Raw genomic sequence first — 27,215 nt, 5'->3', positions numbered from 1 at the left:
ATCAATGTGATTGAAAACCACTACATAAAAAGGGAAGAAAAGGTTGTCAGAAATAGAAAATTAATACCTTAAATATCAATGGGTTTATTTATTTTTTTGAAGATTCTTAAGTAATATCTGCACCCAACATGGAACTTGAATTTACAACCTTGAGATCTAGAGTTTCATGCTTTTCCAACTGAGCCAGCCAGATGCCCACTAATAGGTTTATCTTAAACCATGGACAAGGGGTGCCTGGGTGGCTCAGTGTGGTTAAGGCCTCTGCCTTCAGCTCAGGTCATGATCCCAGGGGTCCTGGGATGGAGCCCCGCATTGGGCTCTCTGCTCAGCAGGGAGCCTGCTTCCTCCTCTCTCTCTGCCTGCCTCTCTGCCTACTTGTGATCTCTGTCAAATAAATAAAATCTTAAAAAAAAAAAACCAAAAACATGGACAAAATACTAAGTCATATTACAATCACAGAATTAGATAGAACAATGGATTTTTTTTTTTATCCCGTGTTGGTGGTGGTGGTGGTGGAAGAAATGATCAATTAGCCAGTACCACCACCTAGGAATTAGTATCATGAATTTTCAAGCGTATTTGGTGCCATCTACTGGAGATCAAGTAGTACAAAACAAAGACTTTGTTTTTCTAGAAATTATTTTACACAAATGTACACAATGTCTACTTAAGATAATCTAAAAGTACAGGTTTTGAAGAAAGAAGTAAAAATCCTAAAACAAAGTATAAGTGGTGACCCCGGCACCTCGTCCCTCAAACGCATTATAAAAAGCATTGATCACTAGACACAAACCCAAAAATAAAAAATGGGAATTCCAGAATGTTTGAACCTAAACTTTGTGACCAGGACTTTTAACAAAAAGTTATGCACGAATATGGATTGTCGAACACTAGTTCACATTTTCAAGCAGGCACCAAGATAAACTAACAGACTTGGGAAAGAGAAAGTAAATGCTGAAAATGGGGAAGCATAAACACAGAAGGTATTATACTTGTTAGATAATCTTAACTGCATCTTTTAAAAGGCTAAGACCCAGCCTCCTTCCCTTGAGCGGCTTATGTTCCAGGATGGCATAGAATACTATGTAAACGCTAATGCCAAATGGCAGGTTCATTAAATGTTATGGTAATTGTGATAGAGATGCCTCTTCAGTGAATCCCTCAGAGTGGCAGGAAGATTACTGTGGTATTAAAATCCTTAAATATCTAAAAAGTTCCAAACTTTTGGGAGTTTGGGAGAGGGAATTAAAAAAACCCTACTTGTAACTGAGCTTAGGACCTAACCACTACGACATTAAAATAAATTTTGTTTTTTATGTTTCTGAGGAACTGATTTTATTCTTTGAAGTATAAAAATGAATGAAATTTGCTATGTCCATAATATGAACCCCTTCTTTGTGGCTACTTTGGATGCTCTGGTATCACATTATGAGATGATCTAATATCATGAAACAAGCTTTAAAAACCTTTACTGCTTTCAAAAAATTAGTTACTCCATGAGTATTTGTGACTTTAAAAACAGAGTAATATCTTAACAAAGTGGTAGTACATTTCACAAAACACTGTGGTAGCAGCTGAAAAAAGCAGAGGTATCTATATTGGCATGGAAAGATCTCCAAGGCGGTGTTGAGTAAATAGGCTGTAAAATGTTCCTATAGCATATTATTTATGGAAAAAAAGAAAAAAAAAGAACCCAAACTATGTACTTTCCTCCTTTGCAACTTTGTTACATATACAAGTATATAGTCAAAGGTCTGGAAGGATACACTGCAGAGGGGCAACAGGACCAGGACTGTTCAAAAGGGGTTTAGCTTTGTCTTAAAGTTTTAAAATTTTTACAGGAAAAAAATGTGTCCACTTATTACATGGGTAACTAAAGGTTAACATAAAGATCGAAGGAAGTGGTTAAATGAAAAAAAGGTTACTGAACTATTTTCATGGATTGAGCAGATATTTTTGGGTGCTTTACTCTGTGCCAAGCACTATGTGGTGCTGGGGCTACAGCAGCAAACAAGACAGAAGCCCTGATTCTCAGAGCTGGATGTCTGGTGTAAGAACCAGACTGTAACAAATGAATACAGTATGTCAAGCAGTGATAACTGCTACTAGGAAAAGGAAACTTTGCAGAACATATGAAGAAACTGGAAGCTTCACATATGCTGGTGGGAATGTAAAATAGTGCAGCTGCTTTTGAAAACAGTTTGACAGTGCCTCAAAAAGTCAAACATTAATATATGAGCCAACAGTTCCACTCCTAGTTATACACCCAAAAGAACTGAAAATATGTTCATACAAAAATCTGTGTACTAATGTTCAAAGCAGCACTACTTATAAAAGCCAGAAAGTGAAGTACAAATGCCCATCAACTGATGAATTGTAAAAATGTGGTAGATTCACAGACTATTAATTGACTTTAAAAAGGAATGAAGTAATGACACATGCTACAATGGGAACAAACCTTGAAAACATGTTAAGTGAAAGAAACCAGATATAAAAGGCCAAATACTGTATGATTCAATTTATGTGAAATGTACAGAAGAGGCACATCTTTAAGATTTTATTTATTTACTTGAGAGAGTGAGAGAGCATGAGAGTGGAAAGGGTCAGAGGGAGAAGCAGACTACTTGCTGAGCAGGGAGCCCGATGCGGGACTTAATCCCGGGACTCCAAGATCATGACCCAAGGCAAAGGCAGTTGCCCAAACTAAGCCACCCAGGTGCCCATTTTGGGTGCCAGAGGCACATTTTTAGAGACAAAATGTACATTAGTGGTTTCAGGGGTGGTGGGAATGAGGGTGGCAGGGAAGGATGAAGAGCGACTGTTAATTGAGTATGGGATCTCTTTGGGGTGAAGAAAATATTTTGTAATTAGACAGTGATGATACATAACTGAATATACTAGGGACGCCTGGGTGGCTCAAGTCATGGTCCCGTATGTTGGGCTTCCTGCTCAGTGGCTCAGTGGGGATCCTGCTTCTCCTCTCCCTCAATCCCTCCTCCTGCTTGTGCTCTCTCTCAAGTAAATAAAATCTTAAAACACACAAAAAAACCCCCAAAGCCTGAATATACTAAAACCCACTGAAATGGTACCACTGTAAAAGGGTGAGTTTTTTGGTGTGTGAATTTCTCCTCAATTTTTTAAAATGTTAAAGTAAGTAGAACAGGGTAAAGGAATAGAGAGGGAAGCAGGGTTGCTGTTTTGGATAGGATGGTCAGGAATGACCTTATTTTGGGCAAAGACATAAAGCCACCCCTGCAAATCAGGGTGGAAGTCGGGGAGCAGAAAGGAACATTCCAGGAGGAAGAGCAAGTGGAAAGACTCTGAGTTACATTCACACATGTTCTCAAGGAACAGCAAAGTCAGGAGCTTGGTTAAAGGAAGCATCAAGGAGGTTAAGACTGTGGGAAGCCAGGGTTCAGACTGTATAGGGTTGTACACAGCAGTAAGGACTGGACTTTATTTTTTAAGAAGATTTATTTATTTATTTTAGTGAGAGACAGAAAGCAAGAGCAAGTGAGAGTGAGTGCATGGGGGTGAGGAGTGGGGTAGGCATGACAGAGGGAGAAGAGAATCCCAAGCAGACTCTGCAGCATGGAACCTGACACTGGACTTGGTCTCATGACACTGAGATCATGAATTGAGTTGAAATCATGACCTGATGCACATTTTAAAAGGTTTGCCTCTGCTGCTTCAAGAGAAACTATTGCAGTAATCCAAGCAAGAGAGATAACTTATGTTAGTCTAGGTGGTAAGTGGTCAGATTCAATGTCTATCAAATCACCATGATGTATACTTTAAATAACTTAAAGTTTTGTATGTCAATTATACCTCAGTAAATCTGGGGGGAAAAAGCAACAGTTGGATGCAAAATATACTGAGGTTAGAGCCAAAAAGTTTGCTAATGAATGTGGGGTATGTGCACAAATGTGGTCAGAAATAGTCCTTATTGTGGATAATTTAGAGACAAACAGCTCAGGTGGCAAAACTCCAAGCAAAATATCTAACCACCTGGGGGCAGGGACATTTGTGCAATGGGTATTACAAACTGTGCAACTGATGTAGCGTAAATCCCAGTATTTCCTGCTTTTATGGTTTGAAGAGCCTCAGCTTTCTCATCTGGGAAATGGGAGATAACAGTACCTGCTCTATCTCTTACGGATTAAATAAATAAATAAAATAAACCAAGGTGCTCTGTGCACTGTATTATGCAGTGCAGTCACACTACTATTATTTTCTTTGCAGGAAATGAATTTGCCAGGAAAATTTTTAAAGAACTACAACAGGTGATCAAATCTTAGATGTAATAATGATTTATAATCCAGCTAAAAATGCTTGTAAAATCATTCACATACAAGGATGGTGATTATAGAATCCTTTTTTAAAGGTTTTTTTTAAAAAAAGTAATCTCTATACCTAATATGGGGCTCTAACTCATAACCCTGAGTCACATGCTCCACTGAATGAGCCAGCCAAGTGCCCCCAAATTTTTAAAAACAGCGAAAGACGTAAAAAAAACCAACCAATATGAGTGCCCATCAATAGGGACTATTACAGTCTGTCCTATAATGAGCTGTGACTGCTGCCTTAATAAACAGAGGCAGTGTTACATGCACTGGTAAGAAACCATCCTGGGGCGCCTGGGTGGATCAGGTGGTTAAGTGCCAGACTCTTGATCTCAGTTCAGGTCTTGATCTCAGGGCTGTGAGTTCAAGCCTGCATTAGGCTCTATGCTAGACAGGAAGCCTACTTAAATAAAAGATAAAAGAAATAATTTTAGGAGGTACTAGTTTAAATAAAAAAAGGACAGGTGCAGAATAGTGTGTAGAGTCTGCTTATATTTGAATAACAAAGATATGTACACATATACGTTTGTGTATATATGGAATATCTCTAAAAGGATGCACAATTAGCTCTTCCCTATATACCCTTTGTTCTGTCTGAATTGTGTTCCTTCTGTTTGTATTACTTACTCAAAAATAAAGTAAAATAAAATCTAACCACAGAACCTCAAATATCAGCAAGGTATGAAACAGAATGGGTAGTGGTTGTTATCTTTGGTATAAAAAGGGTTCCCCTCAACTAAGAAAAAGAAAAGCTTGCCAAAAGAAGCAGCTCCAAAGGGCGCATGGGTGGTTCAGTGGGTTAAGCCCCCGCCTTCAGCTCAGGTCATAATCTCATGGTCCTGGGATCGAGTCCCGTATTGCGCTTTCTGCTCAGCAGGGAGCCTGCTTCCCTCTTTTTCTTTGCCTGCCTCTCTGCCAAACAAATTTTTAAAAAAATCTTTAAGAAAAAAAAAAAAAAAGAAGTGGCTCCAAGACTTGGAATAAGCATTTCACACGAATGTGTGTGTTTGTGTATGTGTGTGTGTGTGTGTGTGTGTATTACCAACACATTTTTTAAATGTCCATCCTCCTTAGAAACTGAACAAATTAAAACCAAATACTATTTTACCAGATTGGAAATTAAAAAAGTATTACACCTGACACCGGTGTCCACATATGAAAATCAGAATGCTTATACTTTACTGGTGAGAGATGGTTGTTACCTTTCTAGCCATACATATATCAAAAGCCTTAAGACATGCACACACACCCCTTTATCTCACCCAGCAATGCCACACCTAAGAATGGAACCTAAGGAAATAATGCAACAAGTACAAAAAGATGTATGTAACAGGAATACTACTCACAGTTTTAATTAAAACAGCAAGTCATGGGAGGAAAGCCAATGTTTGCTCATAAAAGATCAGTTAATAAATTATGGTACAACCAAGTAGCTAAATTTAACTAAAAGTTAAGTTTCTAAATAACACATAAGTATTAAAAACTGTTCACAGTACATGGGAGAAAAAAGATCAGCAAAAGAGAACAGCATATAAATTCTGATATAATGGGTAGGGACAATAAATATATACCATAGGAGGCTGGAAAGACATATACCAAAATATTGTTTCTGGGGATAGATATAGGTAATTTTTGGCTCTTCTTTTTGCTTTTTGGTTTCTCCCAAGTTTTTATATAATAAGCATATATGGTTTTTAAAATGGGAAAAACAATAAATGGAGGAAATAATTGGGGCAACCCCCCCCCCCCCAGTTATTTCTAAGTTACTAATGAAATCTAAATCTACGTAGTGGAAGAAAACTGTGTAGGGGGAAAATTTTATACAGCAATACAAATATTTATCAAATACAAAAGGGTAGAAATATTGCTTTATTTGAGAAACTTACATCCAAATTACTTTTATGTGTTTAAAAAAGTCCTAACGTGCACCCAAGAAAACATATACAGATTCCACAATAATAAGAACAAAAAAATGGGGCTGACTGACCCAAATGATATTTCCTAAAAGAAAAAAATGCAGTATTTAACTTTCCTTTTTGTGAGTCAGGGTATGTGAACTGCATACATCATAAATAAAAAATTTTCTTACTTTACAAGGAGGAAGGACTGTGATCCTGTTTTTTATGCATATTAAATATGAAATACAAAATCCACTCTTCTGAACAAGGTAAAGGAAAAAAATCATTCTTTATCATGTCAGTTTTCATGCAATGAAATCCAAAGGTCTGTTGAATCCGCCTTTTCGATTCATGTATTGCCTATGATGAGAAGAGAAAACTCATTGTGTATTAAAAAAAATTCTGGACGCCTCTTATTAAAAAAAATATATAAATAATCTTTAAATTGGCAAAGTCTAGGGCAAAAAGTATTCATGGTTATTTAATGCACATTAAGGATATTATGTCATTTTCAAAATAACCTAAAGCCTTTCAGATTTCTTTAAAATCCAAATAGAAGGATGGAAATATACTTCCAAAATTATTTGGAAAGGTTCTACAGACTTTAAAAAAAAAAAAGGTTGAAAATCCCTATTTACAGGTATAATAAGGAAATAGAGAAGAGCTCTAAAATAGGTACCCATCATGTAAATCTGATTGCATATTGTACTAGTTCTCCTCATTAAGACTTTCTTTGAAAATAATTTTACAAAGGGCCATTAATGATGATTCCAGTCCTCATCTTAACTCACAGCATTCTTAGATCACATTATACATATTCTAAGCTAATTGGAATACTAATCTTTTATCATTGGTAAAGGCTGAGAGAAAGGCATTTGAAGATGTCATTATGAATTCAGTGAAATTTCAGGTATGGATTGTTTATTTCTGTGGTACTGATAAAATATGCCTTAATATACTTAATATACTCAACAGAAAAATACATTTGTAGCTGAAATCCTTACACAATCATTCTAGGTTAATAATTCAGGAGGGATCCAATTTAAATCTGTAAATGTAGTAAAATTAAGGCCCAAAGACTTGAGAATATGCTGTTTTGAAAAAAGAACAATGCTGAGTTTTAAAAAATTTAAGCCAACAGCCTTCTCTGTAATAGTCTGTAATAGAACTAATACTCTGTAATTAGTTCACATGTAAATTGGAAATTATTCTAACACACCAGAATATAAGCAAAGAAGATCAAAACAAGGAACTATATGGAAACTGCTACATTTCCTACAAACACAACTATCTCATAAATAAATTCTTTCCCAAGTACCTAATTTTTATCATTAGTTCAAACATAGTCATGGGAGCTAAGCATACCTGTACTTCCTCTTCTGAGACACATTTATGGCATAGGCATTTACAGAACCATCCACCTTTTTCCCCTAGAGAAAAGCAATAAACAAATATAAAAAATGGGAAAGATATATTAAATGCCTCAAAGAGCTGGATCCTATAAACATACTCAAATGGCAAAATTCATTTAAGAATGGTGAAGCCCAATGAGAGAATTTTCAGTAACTGATGATACTCCAAGAACTCTCATGTATTAAAACTCTGTTCCCATTTTTATAGTCACACATAATCTAACATATTCAAATATCCAAGCCAACAAACATTCATGGTATATATATTTATATGCAAGGCATGCAGAGAAATAGGTCCTTAACCTTTTCTGGTCCAAGAATTCTTTGATACCAAATACCACTTACGGATATTTTCTCTAGGAAAATTTAACTTATAACCTTAGCTCACAGCTCAAATCAGAGCTGGAACAGTCACCATTCATTCAGATCTCCTTTGTTGCACAGGCCTTGAAATTTTGATTTTTCAATCAAGAATCAGAATACAGGGGTGCCCAGGTGGCTCAGTCGATTGACTATACATACAACTCTTGGTTTTGGCTCAGGTCATGATCTCAGGGTCATGAGATAGCCACACTCAGCTGGGGGTCTACTTGGGATTCTCTCCCTCGCCCTGTGCCCCTCTCCCTACCTCCCCTCTCTAAAATAAATAAATAAATAAATAAATAAATCTTTTGAAAACCCAGAATGCAGAATAACAGGTGTTAATGTTAAGTGTCACTTTTACCTTAGCCCTTCTTATGTGGCATCTACCTTCTTTTTCACTAACTCCTTTATGGGTCTTTTGATCTGGCCAAGTTAACTCATCATTTGCTGTTTCTCGTGTCTAAACTGCCTTCTCTGGGGTGCCTGGGTGGCTCAGTGGGTTAAAGCCTCTGCCTTCGGCTCAGGACATGATCCCAGGGTCCTGGGATTGAGCCCCGCATTGGGCTCTCTGCTCGGCAGGGAGCCTGCTTCCCTTCCTCTCTCTGCCTGCCTCTCTGCCTACTTGTGATCTCTGTCTGTCAAATAAATGGATAAAATCTTTGAAAAAAAAAATAAAATAAACTGTCTTCTCAACCATCATCCAAGAACCCCAACCATCTAGTTCTTATCCACTATTCAAGGGCCAATTCCAGTGGTTCAGCTGACAGAAAGCACCCTCTACCCTTCCCCAGACTGTTAACTGTGCTTCCCTCATAATACCTTCCATTTTCTACCTTGCATTTTCATGATGTATATATATGATGTTACTTTCTCTGAGACTGAAAGCTTCTTGATGGAGGGATACGGATATCAGTTACCTTTGCATTCTCACACCCTAGGCCACTGAACTTGCAGGTGCTCAGAAAATGATTTTTTTTTTTTTAAAGATTTTATTTATTTATTTGTCAGAGAGAGATGGAGAGAGAGAGCACAGGTAGACAGAGAGGCAGGCAGAGGCAGAGGGAGAAGCAGGCTCCCGCCGAGCAAGGAGCCCGATGTGGGACTCGATCCCAGGACGCTGGGATCATGACCTGAGCCGAAGGCAGCTGCTTAACCAACTGAGCCACCCAGGCGTCCCAGAAAATGATTGTTAAATATATGAACACCAGCGATCAATGCCATCTCTTTTATACACATGTGACCTCCAATTCCCTCCCTCCCTCCCCCACCATTACTCATGGGAGTATCCCCTATCTGCATAGCACACTTACTAGGTATCTCTGTTAGGATAAAAAAAGAATTCTTTTCCACTGCCCTAAAGGTATGCACAGGTCAGGTATATATTTGAGGTGGAGCTAAAGTAAATGCACTTAGGGCTCAGTTGATCAAGTGTCTGACTCTTGATTTCGGCTCAGGTCATGATCTGGGGGTTGTGGGACTGAGCCCTGTGTCAGGCTTCACACTCAGTGGAGGCTCTGTTGGAGATTGTCTCTCTCCCTTTGCCCCTTTCCTGCTTGCACTCTCTCCAAAACTGAATAAATAAATCTTAAAAAAATAATAAATACATGTATTTGGTCTTACTTTTCTTTTCTTTTTTTAAAGATTTTATTTATTTATTTGATAGACAGAGATCACAAGTAGGCAGAGAGACAGGCAGAGAGAGAGAGAGAGGAGAAGGAAGCAGGCTCTCTGCTCTGCAGATGCGGGACTTGATTCCTGGACCCTGAAATCATGACCTGAGCCGCAGCCAGAGGCTTTAACCCACTGAGCCACCCAGGCGTCCGGTCTTACTTTTCTATTCCTGTTTTCCCTATATTCTTGGGAGGGTGCGGAGAGTACAATACTGGGTAAATTACTTGAGGTGTGTAATTTTATCTTCCCAAAAATAGAAAGCAGGCATGATTTCGAAAGAATGGCTCAGAAAAGAAAGTAATGATTCTAACTATTTTATTAAGTTCAATTCCTAAAGATTATTGGTTTTTGAAAACTATTTAAAGAGTTGTATATTATTAGCATGTTTTGATTTACATGCTAAAATAAAAAACTACCCATTAACAAACATAACCGAACTCTGAAACATTCTAGAATGTGAAAATTTAAGGGAAAGTAAGTGACCACACTGGTACACGAAAAAGTAGCATAGACCTATGATGAAATATCACAAATACACATTACTGAAAGGCAAATGAACAGAGAAGCTTTACAACTGATGGCCATGAAACTAACTGCATATAAACTAGATTAACATCCTTGTAGATGTCCTTAAGAAAACAAATGACATCATTTGTTCTCATGGTAAGCCTTTATTTTTACGGGATGTATGAATTCTCACCTATTTTTTTCTTTTATTAAAGATTATTTATTTATTTATTTCACAGACAGAGATAGGCAGAGAGAGGAAGGGAAGAGCAGAGCACCTGATGTGGGGCTCGATCCCAGGACCCTGGGATCATGGCCTGAGCCCAAGGCAGAGGCTTTAATCCACTGAGCCACCCAGGCGCCCCTATTTTTTTCTTTTATAAATAAACACCTTCAGCACAGACTACATTTAAAAGTATGGCTCCAGGGTCATGATCCCAGGGTCCTGGGATTGAGGCCCATGTGGGGCTCCCTGCTCAGCTGAGAGCCTGCTCCTTCCTCTGCTCCTCCCCACTGCTCATGCTCTCTCAAATAAATAAATAAAATCTTTAAAAAAAAAGTATGGTTCCATTTTTACATCTGATTCTCAGAATTTCAAACTTAACATCAAACAATAGAAACCTCTGCTCCAGCCCCAGCCCCCCAAAAATAATTCTGATAGATTCCCCTCCCTATTCTTCTAACAGCAAAATTATAGTTACTTTACTTTGGAGATATTTTTGTTCACTCAGTGTACACATTAATAAACCATTTCACTTATAAAATACTCTTTGGCAAAACAAATAAGGATTTGGTGTACTCAAGGAAAAAAAACAGATACATAAACTGCATTAAATTCCAAAATGGGGAATAACCATTTGTGAGAACAAGAGCTCCTAATTTTCTTACCTCAAAACAGTCATGCCTCAGTATTCCTCTTAGGTTATATATACACTGTCATTTTAAAAACTTATGAGCTCTAGGGGCACTTGGGTGACTCATTAGGTTAAGCCTCTGCCTTTGGCTCAGGTCATGGTCCCAGAGTTCTGGGATCAAGCCCCACATCAGGCTCTCTGCTCGGCAGGGAGCCCGCTTCCCCTTCTCTCTGCCTACCTCTCTGCCTACTTGTGATTTCTGTCAAATAAATAAAATCTTAAAAATAAAAACTAGGGGCGCCTGAGTGGCTCAGTGGATTAAGCCGCAGCCTTCGGCTCGGGTCATGATCTCAGTGTCCTGGGATCGAGCCCCGCATCGGGCTCTCTGCTCAGCAGGGAGCCTGCTTCCCCCTCTGTCTCTGCCTGCCTCTCTGCCTACTTGTGATCTCTCTCTGTCAAATAAAATAAATAAAAATCTTTAAAATAAATAAATAAAAATAAAAATAAAAACTAAAATTAAAAAAAAAAAAACATGTGAGCTCTACACAATCACAACCATTAGTAAGAAACTTTTACAGATTCTGAGATTATCCCAATCCATTCACAAGATTTGGATTATTTTTGACATTTTTTCTTAAGAACCTATTTCCATTTACAAAACTAAATGGACTTAAAATTCTAGAGAATGTTTTTAAATTATATTCTCAAAGAAAATATATATTCCTTCCACACATACTCTCTATTCTTACTAGCTCCTTCTCTCTCCTCTCCTCTTTCCACATTCTCTCTCTCCCCTCCCCCCATTTCTCTTTCTTTCCCATCTCCCTATCTCTTTCTACTCTTTACCCCACCCCCACAACCTATAATCGCTTCTCTTCATCATCTTCTTCAAAAACCCTCCCTCTGGGGCGCCTGGGTGGCTCAGTGGGTTAAGCCTCTGCCTTTGGCTCAGGTCATGATCTCAGAGTCCTGGGATCGAGTCCCACATAGGGCTCTCTGCTTGGTGGGAGCCTGCTTCCTCCTCTCTCTCTGCCTGCCTCTCTGCCTACTTGTGATCTCTCTCTGTCAAATAAATAAATAAAATCTTAAAAACAAAAAACAAACAAAAAAACCCCTCCCTCTTTTTCCTCCCCCAGTTCCTTATTCTCTTCAGTATTATGATCAAGGCTAGGAAATTTCCTAGTGATTGGAAAATCACTTTCCAATTCTCCCCTCTTCTGAGCTTTGAGATATATATACTGCTACCCAATGTAATCTTTCTCTGCAGCTGAATTTCATTCTTGTTTAACAGCATTTCTCTGTCCTAGAACCCTTTCTTGGTTAATCCCATTTCCTAGTGTTTCAGCCTGTCACTTTGGAGTCCTCAAAGACTGCTCACTCCCACCACCACCACCAAATCTGGCTCCTGAGTAGACTCAATATTCAGGCCTTAGTTCAGGCCTTCATCATCTTTCATTTGCATGACCCAGCAGTTCTCCTTGCCTCCAACCTAACCTGTCTCCTATCTGTCCTCCATGTTGTCCTGGCTCATCTTTCTTTCTTTTTTAAGATTTTATTTATTTGACAGAGAGGGATCACAAGTAAGCAGAGAGGCAGGCAGAGGGAGAGGGAGAAGCAGACTCCCTGCCGAGCAGAGAGCCTGATGCGGGGTTTGATCCCAGGACCCTGAGATCGTGACCTGAGCAGAAAGCAGAGGCTTAACCCACTGAGTCACTCAGGTGCCCCTGGCTCATCTTTCTAAACGCACATATCATTGCTTCTTTTCCTCAGCACCTAAAGAATCAACTCTAAGTTCCTTAGCATGGCTGAGAGTATCAAAAGCTTCCACAATTTGCTCCCTATCCCACTTTCTAACCTCATTCCTAGCCCATCAGCACCTCTTACTAGTCACTGAATTTGAAATTCCCACAACACACTATGCTCCTTCATGCCTACATACATTCTCATGAGCTCTTCCCTCTATTCAAATGATCTTCCTCCTCTTCATCTGATCACCCTGAAGATAAACATCAGGCAAACACTCTCCAAATTCTAATGGCAGCTTAGTGCTTCCTTCTCTGTGCTCTCAATGCTCTTCACACAGATACTTCACGTCTTCTAAAGGAAAAAACTTGAGGGAATGGAAGAAATTATGAGCAACAGTAAAGTAATATGGAAATTTGTGGCAGTATGAACGGATTAATTCAAATGGGAACGTTTAACTGGCTACATGTTTTACTTACTTTTGTGGAGTCAAAAGAGGCAAATCCCATTAATTTCATCATTTCTATTTCTTCCTCTGTTTTGCCCTCTAAGTCCTCCTCTGCAAAAAAACCACAAAAATAACATTTTTTTAAAACTCCTATCACTTTATATATAGGCATCCCACCTTCCCAAAGTTTGTGGTATACCACTTTGCTTTTAGAAAAGACCTACATTAGAGGCACCTGAGTGGCTTAGTCAGTTTTAGTCAGTTAAGCATCCAGTTTGTGGTTTTGGCTCAGGTCATGATCTTGCAGTTGTAGGATTGAGCACCATGTTGGGCTCTGCGTTCAGTGTGAAGTCTGCTTCAGATTCTTTCTCCCTTTCCCCTCCCTGCTTGTGCTTGCTTGCACACACACACTAAAATAAATATTTTAAAAGAAAAAAAAAAAGACCCATGTTAGTACTTTTTTTGCTAACCAAAAGAAATGTGAAGAGGATTTTTATTTTTAAGAAAAAAGCAATTACTGTACTAATGTAGGTCTTTTTTGTTTTTTCTTTAAAGATTTTATTTATTGATTTGACAGAGAGAGACACAGCAAGACAGGGAACACAAGCAGGGGGAGTGGGAAAGGGAGAAGCAGGGAGCCAGATGCAGGGCTCAATCCCAGGACCCTGGGATCATGACCTGAGGCCAAAGCAGCTGCTTAACAACTGAGTCAACCAGGCGCCCCCTAATGTAGGTCTTTTGTAAAAGCAAAGTGGTGTACCACAAACTTTCAGAAAGCATGACTCTTTGCTTTATGCCATTTCAGCTTAGGAAAGGTTTCATAGGAAGGTTCAACTTTTGTACCCAGGGGCAGGGGCCAATGACATGGGACATGACCTGTATAAAAAGGGTGGTGGCAACAGATTAACAGTTATTTCAAGGTGCTTGGGTGGCTTGGTTAAGCTTCTGCCTTCAGCTCAGGTCATGGTCTCAGAGTCCTGGCAGGGTTCCCTGCTAGGCGGGGAGTCTGCTTCTGCCTCTCCCCTGTCTCTCCTCTCTGCTCATATTCTTGCTTGCCCTCTCTCTCTCTCTCTCTAAAATTACATAATATCTTAAAAAAAAAAGTTATTCCATCTCAGCAGCAGAGAACACACAAACAATTAGCTAAAGACTTAGAAACTGGAAAAAATTCCTCCTCAGTTTGGACACAAAGTAACTTAAGATGCCCTGAGGAAATATGCTCTCCATCCTCCATCAGAAAAGAATGCTTAAAAAAGGACATGCTTGGAGTGCCTGGGTGGCTCAGTGGGTTAAGGCCTCTGCCTTTGGTTCAGGTCATGGTGCCAGGGTCATGGGATAGAGCCCTGGTTCGGGCTCTCTGCTCAGCAGGGAGCCTGCTTCCTCCTCTCTCTCTGCCTACGTGTGATCTCTGTCTGTCAAATAAATGAACAAAATATTTCCAAAAAAAAAAAAAAAAGGACATGCTTGAAGCCTTTGGGCAGGACCACTTTTTTTTTTTTAATTTTTTTTAAAAGATTTTTATTTATTTATTTGATAGACAGAGAGAGATCACAAGTAGGCAGAGAGGCAGGCAGAGAGGGAGGGGGAAGCAGGCTCCCCGCTGAGCAGAGAGCCCGACATGGGGCTCGATCCCAGGACCCTGAGATCATGGCCCGAGCCGAAGGCAGAGGCTTAAACCACTGAGCCACCCAGGCGCCCCTGGGCAGGACCACTTTTAATGTCAGATACAACGCGACTTTTAAAGGTACTTCCAAAATAGAATATTCTCATTTTTAACTGTCCTTCTTATATCAAGAGCACCACAGAAAACCAGCAACTCACTAAGGTACAATAATAACAAAATCTCAATACCATATGCAATGAACACTATAAAAAAACTAATACTTAAATGTCCCCAAATTATGCTTTTATAATTTTATCATGACTAAAGTTATATGAATACAGCTGTGTTTTTCCTACAGTTATTTATCTAATAACATTACCAGTAATCTGGCGTTCTTTGCTCTTTGTTTCTTTTGTTTCTTTCTTTTCCTCATCTCTTCTTTCTTTCAGTCGAGAAGGGGAAGGAGATGTGGATCTATGTCGTCTTGGGGACCTAATATTCAATAAGTAAAGATATCAGAAGCAGAGATATAATTGATGACTTGTGTTGACTGGAAAACATGTACATGAGCTCCAAAAAGGTAAAGGCTGAACAAAAGCCAGGTTCCAGAGAACGAGAATTCCATTCCCCATAGCAGAACAAGGAAGAAGGTTCTGCTTAGGCCCTCACTGTTAACAAAAAGCCGAAAGTGTAATTTATTGCTTTAATCATCAGTCTCAGTACAGCCAGGGCTGAAAAAATTTTCTATAAGGCAGAAAAATAAGTTTCTAACGATTACAAACACACAAAAAAGTTGACTTAAACAGCAATTGATACTTAAGAATCAACAGTCCATTTCTAAGATTCTTTCAAGATGTCACATTCTTGTTTATATATTTGAGTAAACCATCATCACCAAAAAGTTAGTAAAAACGAAACAGGAAAAAAAAAAAAAAAAAAGAAACAGGGACACCTGGCTGGTTCAGTCCATGGAACATGTGACTCCTGATCTCAGAAGCCCACACTGGGTATAGAGATTACTTATAAAAATGAAATCTTAAACAAAACCAAAAAACCCCCAAATACAAAACCTTTACTTCCTAGTCCCTCCAGGCACCACGCTAGTGTTTTTCATGTATTATTTCTCATTGCCTCCTCAAGGCAACTCTGTAGCATAGTGTGTGATTAACCCTGTCTTACCAATGTAAATGTTCAGTTTAAAATAAGGTGGGCTTAAGTTCCCCTCATTTCATGAAACTGTAAATTCCTTGTAAGTGATAAAAACAAAACTAAGGGCAGCGACTAGTTTCTTTGGGGCTGGTACAACTTCTGGGTTGTTTCTGCACTCACCTGGAGCGTCTTCTGTGTGGGGATCGAGAGCGGCTCCTTCGCCGATCTCTCTCCCGGGACCGGGACCTTTCTCGGCGCCTGCGTTCTCGCTCACGGGACGTGGACCGGGACCGCCTGCGCTCTAACACAAACACACAAAATCTTTTTTGCACAGGCAAAACATTACTTCAAATTTCTAGAGCTGCGCCGTCCGATGGAAATATAATGCCAGCCATTTCTAGGAGTCATATTGAAAAAATTAAAAGACACAGGTAGCATTAATTTTAATATTGTTATTTGACCCAATATATCCCAACTATTCTCATTTCGCCATGTACGCGATATAAAAATTACTGAGATGACTTTTGTGTGTGTGTGTGTGTGTGTGTGTGTGTTTAATAGGAAATCTGGAGTGTATTCTACACTTAAAAACAGCAGTTCCTAATTCGGACTGAGCACATTTTAAGTGCTCAATAGCAGTATGTGGATCGTGGCCTCATTCAACTTTGGAGTCTTGACTAGTTGAAAGTGATAAAAAACCAACCAGACGAAGAAGAACAGAGGGTCTAAGTGAGATCTCCCGACCGAAGTCCTGTTCTTTACTTCCCACTGCCTTATTTATGGGGGTGGGTGCCAGAAGATATCACGAGATACGCTCCCTGGACGCAAAATTCTAAATATCGCTTTCCCTATTACATAAACTGGGAAGGAAACGAACGATGAGCATTCAAGAATTAGCCATTACCAGACGCTGAGTGTTATGGAATGTGACATTAATTCTCAGGCCAGTTTTTAAAGATAGGTAGTACTACCCCAATGTCTAATTACGGTCATTCGGCCTCAGAAGGGCCGGATGACTTGCACAAAGCCACCCAGAAATTGAGGGAACCGTGGTCTGATTCTCAATCCTTCAAGTATAAACAAGTTATTGTATGAGTCTGACAGAGAGTCCGCGAAACTCTAACTCAGAGAAGGGAAAACTGCCTTCACACCGGAGGGCTGAAAAGTACAGGGTTCAAGTCTTCGTACACCCCCACCCTTCCAACCCCACTCTTCTCCTCAGGAGAATAAGGCCCCTTTCTCCGCTGCGCTCGTACTTGGGGTGAGAAAAGGGAGGGGGGGCCACGCCTCTGACCAAGCGCCAGACCAGCCAAATTCCTTCTGGACTCACCCCTCCGTGGGGAGCGGCTGCGACTGCGACCCATTCGTAATCTTCCTTCGCCTCACCCTGCCCCGGAAGCGACTGCGCAACAACTTCCGGGAAGATCGGGTACTGAGCTTTTTATCGCCGACTGGAAAACGTAGACACGACTCTGGAGAGTTCCGGTTGTAAAGGAGGGAGGCTGGGCTGAGCCCGCCTAGAACCGTGCAGCCTACCGGACTGCCACGACGTCTGAGTGTGGACGTTGTCACCTGAGACTCTCCAACAAGCGCCATACAAGCTCCATAGCCCAGTTTTTGAGTCCTGCTTGCAGATGCTGCTTGCCACCAGAAACTAAAGTCAGATACCAGAAGCCATAGAATCCAAACAAGACCCCATGACACAGTTTTCCACCGGTTTGGTTCAGTTCAGCCGCGTGCTAACCCTCCACATAGCCTCCGGCTCACTGACATCTAATTGTAGTAACAGAGAACACAGCTATCAGTGCCGTGATAGATCTGACTGCACCCATTTTAAGGGAAGAAAAGATTGACCACTCGTTCTGAGACGTCTCCTCTCCACACCCCCCACCTCAAAAGCCCCAAGGTCCACTTGCTTACCAGCCCCTTAAGTACCTTAACCCCATATAACGCTGACCATGAGACCTAATAGGAAAAACGTGCCTATAGAACATGAGCTCCCCTTCTCTATTCTCTAGCTACTGAATAAATTACCTGCTTGCCCTCAAATACTGTTTCGTTATTTGGCAAACGGTATTGAGTAGGAAAAAGAAAGAACAAAACCTTCCATTTTGGTAACAAGATTCTGGTGAGAACAGAGTTATCATCTCTGCTCCTCTAGCCCCGCTTTCCCAGTGGCTTCCCATTTTTGCGTCCATGATGGGCTTTAAAGTGTGCTATTGAAGGACATTTGGGTGGCTCAGTTGGTTAAGCGTCTGTCTTTGAGTCAGGTCATGCATGATCCCAGGGTCAAGGGATCAAAGCCCACATCGGGCTTGTTGCTCAGCAGGGAACCGGCTTCAGCCTCTGCCTGCTGTTCTCCTTGCTTGTGTTCATTTTCTTGTTCTCTCTGACAAATAAAATCTTAAAAAAAAAAAAAAAGTGCTACTTGATATTATATAAAGGCCTGGTAAAAGCTGTATATCCTCCACCCTGACACAGTTCTCATTTTTCCCATTTTTCTTTCTAGTTCTTGCCCACACCCATAAAATATTTATACCAAACCAATTCTAGACATACCATATACAAAGTTTATGTCCATACAGGGAAGCGCTAGGATGGGTGAGGGGTCAGAAGGAGCAAGGGGAAAACATGGGTGAGAGCCTTTATTGTGGTTTTTGCATGCAGGAATAGCAGAGGCGGGGAAGCCTAAGAGGTTTTGTTTGTTAGAGGGGGAGAGGGAGGGGTGGGGTAGAGGAAAAGGGGGACAGAGAATCTCAAGCAGGCTCCGTGCCCAGCACTCAGCTGAGTCTGACGCAGGGCTGCATCTCATGGCACTGAGATTATGACCTGAGCCAAAATGGAGTTGGATGCTTAATTGACTGAGCCACTTAGGCACCCCAAGGTAAGAGATTTAAGAGGTAAGAAAAATTTCAGTGCGCTTTGGGACATAGGGGCTATTCCGAGTTGTTTGGTACCTGGTCCTGGGGTCATTAGAGCAGAGCAGTATTTTCTTGGCTTGTGAAACTTTGATAAAGAAGGTGGTTGCACACCTATATACCAGAGGATTAATCAGTGAAAAAAACACAAGTCTGCTCCTGAGTAATTTGCAGTCCAGTGAGGGCTACACACACCTAAATAGCGTGCAAGTGCATCTATAGGGAAAGAATTAGATACTGCAGGACAGGTTCCTAACGGTTTTGAGGGGGAGGATTGGCAAGAAGTCTCTGAGGAAATAATGACCAAACAAGACCTTAAGAAGGAGTAGAAATTAGCCAGGAGAATGGAGTGACATTTGTGGGGAGAGATGGAAGAGATTGTCCAGGTAGAGACTGAATGTGTGAAGACAAGCAGCAAGAAAAAGGAAATGTAAAGGCTGGAGTAGGTTTGTAAACTGGGGTTGTGGTAAAGAGTTATTGTGAGACAAAGGCACCAGGGAGTCTTTGAGGGCTTTTAAGGATGGGAGGGAATCAGATTTGAGTTTATTCAGAGAACTACTGAGGTGGATACTTGACTAGAGGGGGGATATAATAGGAGGCTGATAAAATAATCTAGATTGGAAATTACTGGCATGTTCTAAAATGGTATCCGTAGGTAAGGTGGAAAGTGGCTTTATTTGAGAAATAGTTGCTAAAATGGGAAAAACTTGATGATTTTGGATACAGATGATGGGAGAATTAGAAGATTCAAGAATGACATCCAGGTTTCTGGCTTGTTAAAATTGAATAGCTAAGTGATGGTAGCATCACTTGCTAAGATTAAGACATACATGAAAAATTCAGGAGAAAGATGATGTCCAGATCTGGACATGCTAATTTGAGGTGCCTCTGTGAACACTCAGGAGGAGATGCCAACTAGATGTGTATCTGAAGCTCACTGGAGAGATCCAGGCTGGAACTACAGAAAAACAATCAATCAGAGGGGCGCCTGGGTGGCTCAGTCAGTTAAGTGTCTGCCTTGAGGTCAGGTCATGATCCCAGGGGTTTGGGATTGAGCCCCATGTTGGGCTCCTTGCTCAGTGCAGAGTCTGCTTCTCCCTGTCTTGTGTTTTCTCTCAAATAAATAAAATCTTAAAAAAAAAAAGAAGGAAAGAAAATAATCAGAATACAGATGTTCATTTGAAGCCATTGGAGTACATGAAATCTCCTGGTGCAGGTTCAGGACAAAAAAGGGCCTGGAGACAGCCAGAAGAGACTAAGATGAGTCACCAAAAGGACACTAAGGAGTGGACAGAGAAACAGAATGAACCAGGTGTGAAGTCAGAGAAGTTTAAGAGAAGGATGCTTTTTTTTTTTTTAAAGATTTTATTCATTCATTTGACAGACAGAGATCGCAGGTAGGCAGAGAAGCAGGCAGAGAGAGAGGAGGAAGCAGGTTCCCCGCCAAGCAGAGAGCCCGATGTGGGGCTCGATCCCAGGACCCCGAGATCATGACCTGAGCCCAAGGCAGAGGCTTAACCCACTGAGCCACCCAAGCGCTCCAGAAGACTGCTTTTTAAGGAGGAGAAAGTAGTAAATTAAAAAAAAAAAAAAAAAAACCTCATCTAACCTATAGAATTTAGCAACAAAGTCTTTGTTGACTCAAGTTTTAGTGGAGTTGAGTTGTGCATGGGTTTTTAAGTGGAGACAGAATTTGGAGAACCCTTATGAGTAGTTTAACTGACGCAGGGCAAAATATGGCAGTGGGTGGAAGTAAATGTTGGAAGGTTTTTCAAAGATGTTGAGAAACTTAACCACATTTAAATACTGGTATGAGGGGTGTCTGGGTGGCTCAGTGGGTTAAGCCACTGCCTTCAGCTCAGGTCATGATCTCAGGGTCCTGGGATCAAGCCCCGCATCAGGCTCTCTGCTCAGCAGGGAGCCTGCTTCCTCCTCTCTCTCTGTCTGCCTCTCTGCCTACTTGTGATCTTTGTCAAATAAATAAAATCTTAAAAAAAAAATACTGGTATGAATGAGTCAGCATAGAGAAAAGAAGTAAAGATACAGAAGAGAAAGGGAAAAACCAAAGGAGTAAGTTCCCTAAAGGAGATCAAACCTTATCTGAGGGCGCCTGGGTGGCTCAGTGGGTTAAGCCTCTACCTTTGGCTCAGGTCATGATCTCAGGGTCCTGGGATCGAGTCCCGAAAATCGGGCTCTCTGCTCGGAGGAGAGCCTGCTTCCCCCTCTCTGCCTGCCTCTCTGCCTACTTGTGATTTCTCTGTGTGTGTCAAATAGATAAACAAAATCTTTAAAAAAAGAAACAAAAAACCAAAACCTTATCTGGGAAGCGAAATGGTGTGTTTCCAAAAGTCTCCTTCCCCTTTAAATTGTGGGACAGAAATGGGTTGTGCTAGGGCTTCCTTACTTACTGATCAAACTGCCTTCTCTCAGGATGTAGGTTATCCAGCACTGTGTATCTTTCAGCACTGTACCTGGAAGAAAATCCTTTATATTTCTGATAAACAGTTTGAGGTACCCTCATTCCATTTTAATGGAATTCAAGTGGAGTAGGATCAACACTTGTGACCACACTTGCTTTTAAGTTCCCTCCCCAACCAGACAGTAGTTTTCCAATAAAGGCAAACTGTATTTAAATATGTGTATACCTTACATAAGAACCAACATTAGTAATCTGATTGTCACAAATGTACTATTCTCTAGCCTTGGTTAAATTTTGTTTTACTTTGCTAGTCCTATTTTTAAAAAATAGGACTTTTACAAAAAGCTTTTACAAAAGTATTGTACTTTATCATTACATGTGGGTGCATGGCGCTGAGTCAATAATCTTCCCCCTAAATTAGATGCAGTCAGACCTCTATTTAACAGTGATTGATGATGTTTGAGGCTTTTGCTTTTATATCCCTGCATCTGGACCCTGGGAAAAATGTCAAACTCTCTGGCTGAGGAGGAATTGTACCAGGTCTTTTGTGTTTTTTAGGTTCACATTGCTTGAAATTATGAACCAACATTATCATTTCAAGTATTTGATCTACCACTGGCACCCCGGCTCTAATAGCTATTATTAACATGGGTTCGTCTTTAAGGGAATATAACTTTTGACATAGTTTCAACATTAATAGTTCAATATTCTGGACCAACTATTCAACAGAACTTTCTGCAACAACAGAAATATTCTATATCTATCCCATCTGATACTGTAGCCACTAGGTACATGTGGTTATTAAGCACAATGTACCTAGTATACTGAGGAAGTAAATTTTAACTTTTATTTAATCTTCATTAACTTAAATAGCCACAAGGGCTCCTGGGTGGCTCAGTCAAGCATCTGACTCTTAATCTCAGCTCAGGTCTTGATCTCAGGATCTTGAGTTCAAGCCCTTAAAAATGGGTTAAGAGCTGCATGTTCTATTCAAGTGATGAATCACTACATTCTGCTCCTGAAACCAGTACTATACTCTATGTTAGCTAACTTGAATTTAAATAAATTTTTAAAAATAACCACAGTGATCCTTGGTAACCTCACTTTTGTACTTGATAATGAAAATTATTGATATATACTGGTAATCCCATTGAAAGACTTAAAATGTGATAAAATGCGAGCCACTGAACAGTTACTAAAACTAGTGACTACCACTGTTAATTTAAATTTGACTGTACCTTGCTAAGTTTCAAGGGAAATCCATTTAAGAAAAGGTATGTTCATATTCCTCTTTGATAATTTAGCATGAGGCTCTAGAATGTTTCCTCTTAAGGACCGCTATTTTACTTTGAGTAAACTGATGCTAAAAACCAATTTACTGATAATAATTATTAATGGGTAAGTATCACTTTCTAGCCTTAGTAACTTAAAAAAAAAAGATCTGGCAATGGCTATGAGGCAAAAAGCAGTCAAACACAAAAGCTTTCATATAATGGTTTATATGATACTTCAGCTGATACTATTAATACTTTATGGAAAATATGCCTATTGAAAAGAATGAAAAGTTGCTGCTAAGGAAATAAAAACAAAAGCAAATTTCTACTATCAGTAGCTGACAAATTATCAATTTCTCAGATGAGAACACAACCTACTTGTGACTGAAGAAATAGCTCTTATTTGTGGATAAAATTTAAATAACCACATAATTCAAATTAAGGTTCTTTGTATTTTTTAGCGAGGAACCTCTGATGCTAGAATAAGACAGAAAAAAAGCATCTCATGAAAGATATGTTACAGCCAAATATAAAAACAAGAAAAGCAGCCTCTTGATATAGTTGAATTATTGTATTTAAAACATTTAAACTAAGGGGCACCTGGGTGGTTCAGTTGTTAAGCGTCTGTCTTCGGCTCAGGTCATGATCCCAGGGTTCTGGAATCAAGCCCCGCATTGGGCTCCCTGTTCAGCAAGAAGCCTGCTTCCCCCTCTCCCACTCCCCTTGCTTGTGTTCCCTCTCTTGCTGTGTCTCTGTCGAATAAATAAATAAAATCTTTTAAAAAAATAAAATAATAAAACATTTAAGCTACAGTTTGGGGGTGGGAGAGGGAGAGGCATTTAAAAGTTTCCTTTAAGTCAAAGAGGATTAATTTTGAAAGGAGAAAAGCAATTTATGAACCTATGGGCACATTACTAAGAAGAAAAACTATCAAATTCTAGAAGTTAAATCTAATGGGGGAAAAAAATCTAACTAGAAAGAGAAAAACTGTTTTCAACAGAAGTTTGTTTGTTTGTTTTTTGTGTTTTTTTTTTTTTTGGTCCATTTTATATAAGAGCTTATTTATTCTTTTTCCAAATGGGTATTTATTATTTGTACAGACACATAAAAATGATTCCCAATTTTTAAAACATACTGCAAATATACATTAACCACAGAAAGCATTTACTTTCACTGGAAAGAAGAGGAGCACATGGCTATTTGCAAAATAGCAGTGAACACAAGAAGGAAACATATAAATCATAACAAGTGTACATCCCATTTTTGACAAAAATAAGTTCTATTTTTACATTAATGCTTTACTTTAAGCTTCTATATGAGATCCTCTGACCTTATTTACATATACTCTGAAATTTCTATTAGCATGTATAACTCAAAGGCACTCAATTCAGAAGTTAAAAGGTCCTGAGCTTAAGTGGGAAATAGGATTCCCAACCAAAATTTGAACATAAATAATTCTGAAGATTAGAGAATATGAAAATGTTTAAAGTGTAGTATTTGATACATAAATAATCCATGACCTAAGAATAAAGTACAAAATGTCAAAAAAAAAGACCATGTAAGGCAAAGGAATATCCTCAGGTTCCAACTGATTTTCTCCCCTATTCAAGTTCATTTGAAAGTCTAAAGCTGATTTTGTTAAAAATCCTATAAAACCTAAATTAAAAGCAAAATAAAATAGCATGGAAAATGCTTACGTTAAATAAAAAATTCCCCAGCTTTGTCTCCAAAACCACAAAAAAGTATTTAATGATTAAAAACAAGTACAGCTTGGAGGGATATCAGAATATGAGGAGGAATCATAAAGAGCATTTGAAAAAATTAAAGGACAGCTTTGAATGCACCAACTGAAAGAGGATTTATAATTTGCCATTTAATTGTTCCTTAAGCGTTCTTTTAGCCAAATAAAAATAAATTTACAGATAGGTAACTGACATTCACTAACATTAGGCAGAATCAAAGTTTAAACTAAAAATTAACCCTATATTAGGCTGCAATGTGAAATTTACCTACAGCAATTTTCTACTGATGCTTAAAAATTAAAAGCATGAGTCAACATCTTTGTTAACAAATGGTTCAACAGATATTTTCTTGGCTTTAAAATGTTTTTTTCATGTATGCATAGAAATGTAATGAGCATAAGAATAGTCTTCTGTATTATCTGTACAGTTCATAAGGCCTTTGTCATTGTTAGTCACCTTAGATGTGAATATCAGTGGGGCCATTAAATTAAAGCTGGCCGAAAAAGTTTTCAAAGTGCTACTGTTTCTAACTGATGAGATCCTCAGTTTTCTGCATTTTCTGGATGACGATTATTTTCAGTTCTTTTTTCTGGCGATATATACAAGAAGTTGCAGCAGATGTATAAAGGGAAGATCAGAAGTCTGCTGTCCAAGTTCATCACTACTTGTTCCTATAAAACAAATGTATAGCTTTAATGACAAGACAAACAGAAAACAGAACACCAAACTGTTGAATTGAGTAAACTGTAGGAGATCCCATGGTGGTTAAGAGCTTGCATCTCAAGTCTCAAAGTCATTGTTCTAATCTTGAAACTCCCATCAACTAGCTGTGACACTGGGCAAGTCAACTTGTCAACTTGTACTTGTCAACTGCAGCTTCCTTACTATAAAATAAATAAAACTACCCATATCACATGATTATAGTGGGAATTAAATGAGACAATGCACACAGAGGACTCAGCAAAGCTGGCCAAGTATGAAATACTCAGTAATGGAAATTATTTTCACTACTGAAAAATTTCTATCAAGTACCTACATATTTTATGAACAATATAGTCAAGAAATAAATGGCAATTTGGCTTTATTTCCTGATGGCCTTTACGTAGAGCAAATAAATGAAAAGAAGGTGGGAAGCCATTATTAGCACCAACAAGCATGGTTCCCATGTTCCCACTCTTGTCTGAGATTTTCCACTGTCTCTAATGCAAACATATGATTTGTCTCTTGGAATGTAAAATACATTATCCTGTAAAACTTTCAGGCTCAGTTACATCAGTGCACAAGAGAATGTCCTGAAATCTCACGGAGACAGGATTTGATCCTATACCTGAGAGCCACAAATATAACCATCTCTCATTCTACAGATCTCCATTTGGAACCCTGTATGAACAGCATTTGGTGAAAAGAGTGAGTCTTTAGAGTAAAAGGAGCAGCAATGGAACTTCTAATTTTTGAATCCTTAGATACATTTTCTGCAGTAATTTACATTAGTTTTGCCTTATTTTATGTATTTTGAAGAACACACTATTAAATATTAAACACTGTTTTTTATTTTTTACTACAGAAGATGCTCCTGCAATGGAGAGAGATTAACACACTGGAACATGTGAATGACTGATGTAGGCTTAATTGGACATGACTTCTGTATTGGGGGAAAAGCAAGAAAAATTGGATAAAGAAGGTAAGGAACACACACACACGTGCGTGTGGTATCTCCATATACAAGATAAACTGGATAAAGAGGGTAAGGAACACGTGGGCGCACGCGCACACACACACGCACAGTATCTCCATATACCCCAAACAGGGAAAGTGGTGTTTAAAAAAAAATGTTAGTGAATGAAAAGGGTGAGATGATGGGTCAAGTGAGGCAATCACCTGGGCTGATGGTATTAACAGGGTTAGCAGAGAGGAATGATGTCAAACATAGTTGGTCTTTAGAACCTTGAGTCAACCTGGCCTAGACAAAGTCTGTAGCTACAACCCAGGTGAAGGCACACTTACAAAATTTGAGGACATTCGTTTTGTCAATTTGTGTATTTGATGATAAAAACCAAGATTCAGTGTTACAAAAAAACAAAAACTCCTAGGAAGATTCTAGTATTTCAATATAGTTAGGGCTGGGGGTAGGGGTAGGTCTAAGTGCCAACTTTTGGATAAGAGGGGAGCCATGTGGACATTACTTGAGAGCTGGAAGGACAAACTGATTTCTGAGTATTGGGTTGTACTAATTCCCAATCCCTATCCCCAAACTAGACAGATTTAATCTTGGCTTTACTAAACCTTTAATTCCACGTGAGAGCTCAGTTTACATCTATGTTCACACTGAAGCGCCTTAAATTCCATTTTCTTTCCTCCACAACAGAGTAGAAGCTGAGAAGCCCACAGACAACAGCGTCAGACAGAGTGGCAGCATCTTCCTAGGTTTCCATTTCTACTTCCAGACTAATTACTTCTCCATCTTCACAAATCCCTGCTTCTCTGAGGCTCACCACCTATTCTGTACTAGAGCTCTATTGCTGCTCCACATGCTTCATCTAGGTCTGAATTCCAGGATCTATACATGTAACTCTCCACTGTAAGTCTTCACTTAGCTATAAAGCAGCTCCAATTCAAATCATCAGCTACTGGCTACTACCTCTTCTTTACGGGTCATCTCTACTTTCACTCTTGCAATTTGACTCTGACTCCCCATCCCAACTCTTGAATGTCTCACCAGGTTACTTTTTTTGCCCATCCCTCAAGTACCAGTGTCCCCTATGTTTCTGACCTGTTAGATGCCCTACATATTCCCTAGAAGGTATCTCATCCAGTCATTATTTCTTCCCCAGGCAATGCCTGTAAACCCCAGAAGCATTTATCCCCCACCCA

General features: G+C 39.4%; 2 protein-coding genes across 2 annotated transcripts in view; both read right to left on the bottom strand.

Moving 5' to 3' along the window:
- Positions 1–5,666: 5,666 nt before the first annotated feature.
- Positions 5,667–17,405, bottom strand: SNRNP27 (small nuclear ribonucleoprotein U4/U6.U5 subunit 27). The gene is made up of 6 exons (XM_044261310.1): positions 17,322–17,405; positions 16,172–16,292; positions 15,222–15,334; positions 13,271–13,350; positions 7,607–7,671; positions 5,667–6,601 (listed from the first exon to the last, which is right to left on the bottom strand). The coding sequence occupies exons 1-6, from the start codon at positions 17,353–17,355 to the stop codon at positions 6,547–6,549; spliced, it is 468 nt and encodes a 155-aa protein (XP_044117245.1). The 5' UTR covers positions 17,356–17,405; the 3' UTR covers positions 5,667–6,546.
- Positions 17,406–24,327: 6,922 nt separating this feature from the next.
- Positions 24,328–27,215, bottom strand: part of GMCL1 (germ cell-less 1, spermatogenesis associated) — a 39,077-nt gene continuing 36,189 nt past the window's right edge. The window contains exon 14 of the mRNA XM_044261308.1: positions 24,328–25,015. Coding sequence (XP_044117243.1) covers positions 24,887–25,015 — 129 coding nt within the window. The 3' untranslated portion in view covers positions 24,328–24,886. The remainder of the gene's footprint in view (positions 25,016–27,215) is intronic.

This window comes from Neovison vison, chromosome 8 (assembly GCF_020171115.1).
Source record: "Neovison vison isolate M4711 chromosome 8, ASM_NN_V1, whole genome shotgun sequence".
Lineage (NCBI taxonomy): Eukaryota > Metazoa > Chordata > Mammalia > Carnivora > Mustelidae > Neogale > Neogale vison.
This window is presented reverse-complemented; position numbering and strand designations above follow the sequence as displayed.